General features: G+C 32.4%; 1 protein-coding gene across 1 annotated transcript; it reads left to right on the top strand.

Annotated features, from left to right (window-relative positions):
* Positions 1-1660: 1660 nt before the first annotated feature.
* On the top strand, positions 1661-6399 carry LOC120071032. The gene is made up of 7 exons (XM_039023016.1): positions 1661-2253; positions 3839-3916; positions 4003-4145; positions 4252-4322; positions 4992-5087; positions 5460-5552; positions 6100-6399. Exons 1-7 carry the CDS (start codon positions 1834-1836, stop codon positions 6180-6182), a joined length of 984 nt encoding a protein of 327 aa, XP_038878944.1. The 5' UTR covers positions 1661-1833; the 3' UTR covers positions 6183-6399.
* Positions 6400-8087: the final 1688 nt, after the last annotated feature.

Below are 8087 nucleotides of genomic sequence, written 5' to 3' on the forward strand. Positions count from 1 at the left end.
TTCATATATCATATATTCATAATATTTCAATCTTCTGGTTCATTAATATTTTGACACATGTGCATACAGATTATTTGAGAGCCATATAATCATTTTATCCAACTATTGCCACCATACTGTCTCGATGGTAATGAGATATGGACATCCAGATGTCCACTCATATGCTTCTTCGTTGTGGAGTGGCATCACCCAATTCATGTGATGCGTCAATTTAGGATGTTGCAACAAATTCCTCAACCTTGCAACACAGATGCCCGACTTCATTCACACAATCTAAGGGGCAGACATGAGCGAGATTGGATTGCATATTTGGCTGTTCAAATTTCAATCTGGGAAAATCATCAAAGTTTGGTTATTAATGGACCTCCTATTAACAATGGTGTAGGTACTGAGCCTGGATATATTGAATGACATTTCACTGTGAGCAGGTGGTACATAACTGAAGCAGGAGCATCCTATCACTTGTTGGTATGAGTTTATTGGTTGTTTGATTTTATTTATTCATTGCACACCAAAATAAATTTCAAAGTCATTAACTTGTTATTCAATTCTCTTTCAGGCCGAGCTTCCAAATTTGTCATTATTTGCTCAAAGAGCCTTGCGCAGACTCACTTCTATATATCGAGTGCGATATTTTGATGGTGATGTTTCAATGGAAGAACAAGGTGATCCAGCAAGACATCAGGATGTTCCTATTCGACTTAATGTTCGGAATGAATATCCAACAATGACACTTGATCATTTTACACATACTTCCATGATGTCCTTTCCCTCAATATTTGAATTTTTTCCAACAACCCTCAGTACACTAAGTATAGAAGAAGGACAAACTTCACATGTCCATCCAGATGTCTATGACCAGTATGTGACATATCGACAACGTAGTGAGGGTATACACTTTACAAAGGAAAGTTAACCATCAAATGTAAGAGGGCGTGGCGATTGTGGACACTATGTGACTCAACATGATCGATCTAGGCGTAATAGAGGATCTTCTTCCAGTTGTGAATAAAAAACATTGGACATATAATTAAATTTATTAATGAAATTCAATCACGAAAATGCACTTGCAGTCTACAACACATCCTAAAGAACCTTAAATATTATTTACAATAGTCCAAAGTTAATATCTATATTTTTGCATAAGTTTCTAACAACTTTAAACAAAAACAATAATTTGAAATTAAAAATTAATATTGAGTATATCAAATCAATCATAGAAATTTTTTAATCTCAAAATAACATTATTGTTTATATTGTCAAAAGACTAGTAATATTACTATCAAAATAAAAAAACGAGATTAGTGAGATAGTTGATTTTAGGACCATGTTTAGAGATGTCTTTGCTGGGATTGACCCAAATTTGGACGCTCAAGTAGAATTTGGGGCATTCCAAAAACTTGGAGAAAAATGATTTAGAATTAAACAAATGGAATATTATTAACTGTAAAAAAAACATAAGTAGTCAAAGAGTTGGGCTTCGAGTTGTTAAAAGAATGGAAAAAATAAAAGCAAAAATATTTTATTATTTTATTAATGAAAGAGTTAGGTTTCAGATTATCCAACTTTTATAACAGTAGCATGTAATGATTTTATCCAATTTTAGATTTTTTGGGTGGTTTTTAAATTTAATTAGGGAAAAGGAATGATTTGAAGTTATTTAGGGGAAAGAGGTCGATTTTTTTGTCCCCACAATCATGAACCATCTTGTAATTCGTTTGGGGAAGACGGCCGATCTGATTCAAACACTTGTCGCACTCCATTCTCATCTTCTTCCTCAGTTCTTCATCTCCATTACTATGCATTTTCATCAGCTCCACACAGAGGCCTCAAATGGGTAACCCTTCAATCTCTTTCAGATTCACCATTTTCCTCTCCCTCTCTCTCTCAGTCACCCCTTTTGCTCTTTCTTCCTATTACAACAAACGATCCCCAATTCCCAAAGCCACTCCCTCCGATTTGCTCAATCTTCTCGGTTCTAAATCTCAAGCTTCGTCTGTGAACCCTAGCGTAGCGAAGGAGCTAAAATCCTGTTTCAAATTCCTTGTTCCCTTCCATTCAACTCCATACATCGCGAAATTCTCCAGTAGACGGAGCTTGAGGTCGACCAGATTCGATAATCGGAGTCGGAGAGAGGAGGATGAGCTCGTTTGGTGGCCGCCTCAGTCGGTTCTTGAACTCGCTCGCCTTGGTGTTGATTCTGGTGGAGACCCTGGGGCCATCCATCGTACCCTTGATCCTGCTATAATCCCTGTGAGTTTTATTTATTCACTTTAAACTTGTTTACAGATAGTTGATGAATTACACATTTGATCCCATTATTGGGTGAAAGTTACAATTTAGTTGTATGATTTTAAAAGTTAGAATTTAGTCTCATATTTTTTATAAAACCTCATAAATAATTTGATGGTTTGATAAAATCCCTATTAATAGTTATTTGTAGGAACTATTGATAAGAGTTTTGATCTATCAGAAGGGAGTTTCTTAAAAAATGCCTTCTTTCTAACTAAGGCAATTGGTCCGGGCACAAACATCAAAGTAGAAAGTCAAAAGTGAATTCTTTTCGCGTACCTGCAATCTCGAAGCCCAACTAGCTCAAAGATAGACTATAAGGTCCCTATATTTTAATTATAAAATATAAGGACTAAATTCTAATTTTTTTTTTTTAACCAAATTGGCTATTTACTTGTACGTAAACTTTGTAGATGGACTGGTTGGGTTTATGTGTTTAGGTAGGAATTGTTTTTTTTTTCAAAGACACCTTTTATTTCTCGATTTGTGTATGCCAGATGTCAGGTTGATCTTCTCTATATGTATCTTTCAACTCTTTTTATTGGATGTCCAAAATGAACAAAACGAACATTTTTTTACGCAATTAATAGAATTGAAAATTTTTAGATGCTACCGTAATGCTAGAAAATTTTAAGTTTCTAGCAGCATATTGAGTAATGTTCCATTTGTTTAACATGTTGATACTTTTTGTTGACAATTTGATTTTTCTTTTTCTTTCAATAGGACCCGATTGAGAATTTTTAACACATAAAATTAAAACTTGACGAGATTAAGGTCAAAGGGTAAAACTTATAATTTTTAAAAGATTAGGAACCATTTTGTATATTTAGCCTAATGTGTATGTGAATGTTAGAATGTATTATTGTAGTCTATAGCATAAGTTTTTTAATGTAATGGTAATCTATCCTTGAACAAGTTTTAAGTGTGAATCATTATAATCTGTGTTGAAACTCAGGTTGGCTCATCTTTGGAGTATATGAGTTAGTTTCATCAAAAGATTCAAAACTGCATAAGCCTTTTGATTGAATGGAACATGATATTCAAATCTTGAGCTCAAATCGTAATTAGTTTATGTATTGGATCGTGAATCAAAGTACATACTTCAATTTATCTTTCAAAAAGCATGTTGAAAATAGAGGGGTGTTTGACCCACCAACTTTATAAGTTGGTGTTAAATAACATCAATAGTAAACACTATGGAATTTTACACATTTATTGAGAAACTCCATCTTCCTCTACTTTTATCAAGGAACTCCATTTTACAATTTTGTACCTTAAATACAAACTTTTCTAACTCCAACATATTAACTCCAGATTTCATAACTCAATTTAGTGTCCCAGAGACCCCCTTAATTGACACTCTCTCTAGTTTAAAAGCTCTTAACTGGAACTTTAATTAACGATAGAGTTTCTATCCTTGTTCTACTTGAACATTGATATCATGTGTTATGTGGTGATGATAAGAAGTCAATCACAAAATCTGAATAAGTTTAGTAAGGATTGAGAGCCTAGTTATTAACTCCTTCTCGCTTTAGTAATGTAATAGATACCTGACATTCATGGATCAAGAAGGCACAAATGCGAACTCACAAGAACACCATATGGGAGACGCTTCATAAGCGAGGTCTATCTTTACACTCTGACTATTGTTTATGATAATTGTGACATTTGATTTGGACTTATAAATGTTGTATGGTATTTAACTTGCAGGAACTAAATTCATATCTTCAGTTCCTGTTTGAGCTCATTGTTGCTCGATCTTCTGCTATGGGGTTAAACATTACATTGAACCGTTTCGATTTATTTCACGGTCATCTTTTTCTTGCCTTCGACAACAACAGGCTCGGTATTTTGTGAGTTCTTTCTTCCTTTTCTTTTTCTCCTGAAAACTGTTTTATTTGATATTTGGAGTTTTCTTCGATGAAAGCTCCGAGACGTGACGAGTTTTGCATTTGGCAGGTTTCATGCCAAGGAGTTCCCAGCTTACGATGAGAAGGCTTTTCCATGCAACATGGGTTATTGTCAAATAGGTAAAGACAAACTGTATCGTGCATCATATGCAATTCTTTTTTGACCTCAATCTCATGGAGGTGATATGGTTTTGCTAGCCCATAAGCCTTGAGCTAAAATCAATTTTTTACTGCTAATTGTTCCAAAAAGCCTGGAAAAACATGCTTTGTGTTGAAGCTATGTTTGACTCTCCATCTTGTTGAGTATGTCCTTTTCAATAAACTATGTTTAGATTAAGTTCAGAAAGAAAAACTTAACCAGACATTGTAGCCTCTCTTTTTTAGACCTTTTCACCTGAAGTTTGTCCCTTCTCTATCTATTTCATGTGGAAGAACATGGAAAAAAGACTAAACTTAAGAAGAAAATATGAAAGGGGTTATAAGTCTAATAATAAAAACAAAAAGGAGTTTGAGATCTTTGGGATGTAATTTTATAGTTTGCTTCAAAAATGTTAATAGAAAACTCTAAACTCCAAAGGTTCTTTTCCCAATGAAAGTTGTTTTTTCTGAAAAAAAATTGAGCTTTCTTTTTTTTCTTTAAGAGCTGAGCCTCTTGAACTCTTGCTTCTGTTTCCATTTCCTCCCTCCCTCTGCTGAAAGATAGGGAAATGCTGATGTTTCAAATGCTTTGATCTGCACTTTCTCCCTTCAAAATGATTGTTTGCTAATTACTATAATTTTCTAATGTAGGATCTAATGTATCCTATGATGATTCAATGAACTTGAGAAATATCCTTTGGTTGGCACCTATGCCCAGCAATTCTACCAAGGACTGGGAGGCACCAGGTAATCTTTCTTAGTTTGGTTTAGTTGTCCATTAAACAGACTACAAACCTAATATCCTACTACTTTTATTTCCATTTTTCCCATATATCTATAAAATTAGTTGAACTGTGCCTAAACTTACCGTTATCTCTATGAGATAAGAAAGATTTTGTATATCAAACTAAAATTTGTTTTAGTTCTCTCTTTCCCTAATTTTTTGGCAATCTTATTTATTTTTTGTTGGCCTTCTCTTTGGATTTCTGTAGGTAGAAAGAGCCCTTTCCTAGGTTAATTGGGTCCTTTTGGGCGTTGGGCCTTTTTTTTTTTTTTTGGTATTCCCTTCCATTTGTTCTTAGTGAAAACTTGACTGTTTTTTAAAAATGTCCATTATAGGTGTTCTTGTGGTGCTGGATGCTCGTCCAGATGGAATCATATACAAAGATATCATACCTAATTATGTACATATAGCAAGAACTATTTATGAAGGTTTGTTTCTCTAACTTTCTCCAAGGCTCATGATTTTGAAAATTTTTCCTTTTAGATTATAAAATTGATCCTCCAACTTCCAACTTTGAGCATTGTGCATATTTGATCCTTTTAACTTTGAGAATTTTTCTTTTTACTACATTTTCTAATTCTGAAATTAAAAAAAAGGTCATCTGTTTAGTCTTTGTTGGTAACATTGTTGATTGAATGTTGACATGATATCTATCATTTAACTATTAATTGATTTAACATGATGTAAGAAGGCCAAGTGAATGGTTAGACGTCATAATTAACATGGCGTAAGAAGGCAAATCCAAGTGAATGGTTAGACGTCATAATTTAATCAATTTACTTGACACATTCATTCTCTTTCATGTATAATATTAATAATCGATACTAAATAGAGGCATAATCCAAAGCTGAAACGTGATCAAGACCTTTTAAAGCTTATGCTATAGGAATTAATTTTTATTCAACCATTTATTTCATTGCATTATTATTTTGCTTTAAAGTAATATGTGGAAGCTGAACCTGTGATACTTTCCAGATGATCTTGGGGATACTGTGGTTGATGTTAACTACTTAGACACTGGCAATGCTTTTGCAAATTATCAAATCTTCATATGCTAATCATCAGTGAATGCTGTGGGGGAAGAACTCTGCAATTATGATACCATTACTCTAATTTGTTAAAATAGAAGAATCAATTGGAAACCATCATTTTGAATGGTGCCCCTTTATTTTCTTGTTATTTGTTCATTTCTCTTGAAACCATAGCCTCGTGCTACTTTTGTTTGGCCACGGGGTAAAATAGAAAGGGTTAAATTATATAATTTGGTCCGTATAATTTAGAGATAATTAAGATTTAGTCCTTATGGTTTATAATTATAATTTAGTTTTTATGGTTTGGGTTTATAAAACTGTAATTACTAAATTTTAACTTTTAAACCATAAGAACTATAATGTAACTTTTTCCTAATCATAGAGATCAAATTTGTAATTTAACCAACAAAAGAAAAGAGAAAAATGGAACCATGACATGGGGTAAGAAAGGAGGAAAAGTGAAGAACGAAGTTTCTTTGGCCTTTTGTATAGAATTGGAGAAAGTCTATATGATGGTCAATAATTGCATTATTGTACATGAATAGTGAGGATTACAAGTGAAACCAAGTTTTTCTAAACCGAGTCTGTTACACTTACACTTGATTACTTGATCAAACTGACAGAAGTCGATTGAATTATCAATTAAACTGATCAAAACTATTTTTTTTTTTTTTTTAGTATAGTAGGGTTTGGGAATTCAAACGGTAGGCTTTGTGGTTGTTGACATATGCAGATGTTAGTTGAGTTATGCTCTTTTTGGTGTAACCTAAACTAATTTATTCAAGAGTTTTGTTTACATTTTGATTTTAAATTGATTTATACACGTTGAAGAATAAGAGTTATTTCTTTTCAAATGGTTATTTCAAAAAGTCAACATTTAAGAAAAATGAGTAATTGTTAGAAATATAACAAAAAGTTCGTTTGGGATAAAAAAATCATAATTTGGGTAATATTTCATTAGTGTATAATAGGGAGAGAGAGAGGATTTGAGGAATTCGTAGATATAAGCATAGTTCGAACTATATAAGATTACATCTTGAGCCATAAGCAATTTAAACCACTAAGGATAAGGAGTATAAAGAATCCTAAACTTCTTGATCCTCCAAAGTTTTACGTGCAACATGGTTTGCTTAGCTAATTTTGAGTAGTGAAATAGGAGAGAAAGAAACAACTCCCAAATCACCACCTCACCACCTCATTTCTTAGTCTCAGAAATAAAGAAAGATATGTCAGAAATGTTGCAACATTGTCATTTAACAGTTCGACAATCTTCAAGCAACATATTCAACCAAAATATTCAAGATTGAGACTTCGAGAGTGAAGAAATACTCTCAAGCTCAATGAATATTGTCATTGCTTCAAGAGTCTTTACCTCTTTGACTCAAGAGACGAACTTCAATTCAACAAAACGAACTCATCTCAAAATGTTTCGAAGCACCCAACCGAGACCTCTTAAGTTGGAACCATGTAAGTTCTTGTGATTTTTTTTTCCCTATTTACTGTTGTAATAATTTGGATCTAGTTTTTTTCACTTGCATATTAGCATAAAATTATAATGGCTAATAATATTTAACCTTAAACTAAAAAATGTAGCAATTTTAATTTTAGAATAAGTTTTTGCCCTAAATATCATTAAAAACAATTCTTATGCATTCAATCAATATATGATATTAAATTGATCAAATTCAGAAAAAAAAACAACTTTAGATTTTTTTTTTTCGAGTTACTTTAGAAATTTAGAATTACTTTTTTTTTTTGTTGCAAGTTATGAATTTTAGCCTCGTATCCGTCAATGTCATTTTGTTGCAAAACTTTATTTTATTAGAATTAATGAGATATGAATATTTAAAATTAAAAAAAAATGAATGAGTAAATAAACATTTTATAATTTTTTAAGTAAGTTAACATGTCGATATCATAATGTGTAAATAA

The sequence above is a fragment of the Benincasa hispida genome, chromosome 2, assembly GCF_009727055.1.
Source record: "Benincasa hispida cultivar B227 chromosome 2, ASM972705v1, whole genome shotgun sequence".
In the NCBI taxonomy this organism is placed as follows: Eukaryota; Viridiplantae; Streptophyta; class Magnoliopsida; order Cucurbitales; family Cucurbitaceae; genus Benincasa; species Benincasa hispida.

Excerpts from the sequence above, each read along its gene's own strand:
- LOC120071032 (XM_039023016.1), top strand. The coding sequence starts at position 1,834 with ATGGGTAACCCTTCAATCTCTTTCAGATTCACCATTTTCCTCTCCCTC. Across the intron at positions 4,146-4,251 it reads AACAACAGGCTCGGTATTTT|GTTTCATGCCAAGGAGTTCC; the intron begins GTGAGTTCTTTC and ends TGCATTTGGCAG. Across the intron at positions 5,553-6,099 it reads AGCAAGAACTATTTATGAAG|ATGATCTTGGGGATACTGTG; the intron begins GTTTGTTTCTCT and ends GATACTTTCCAG.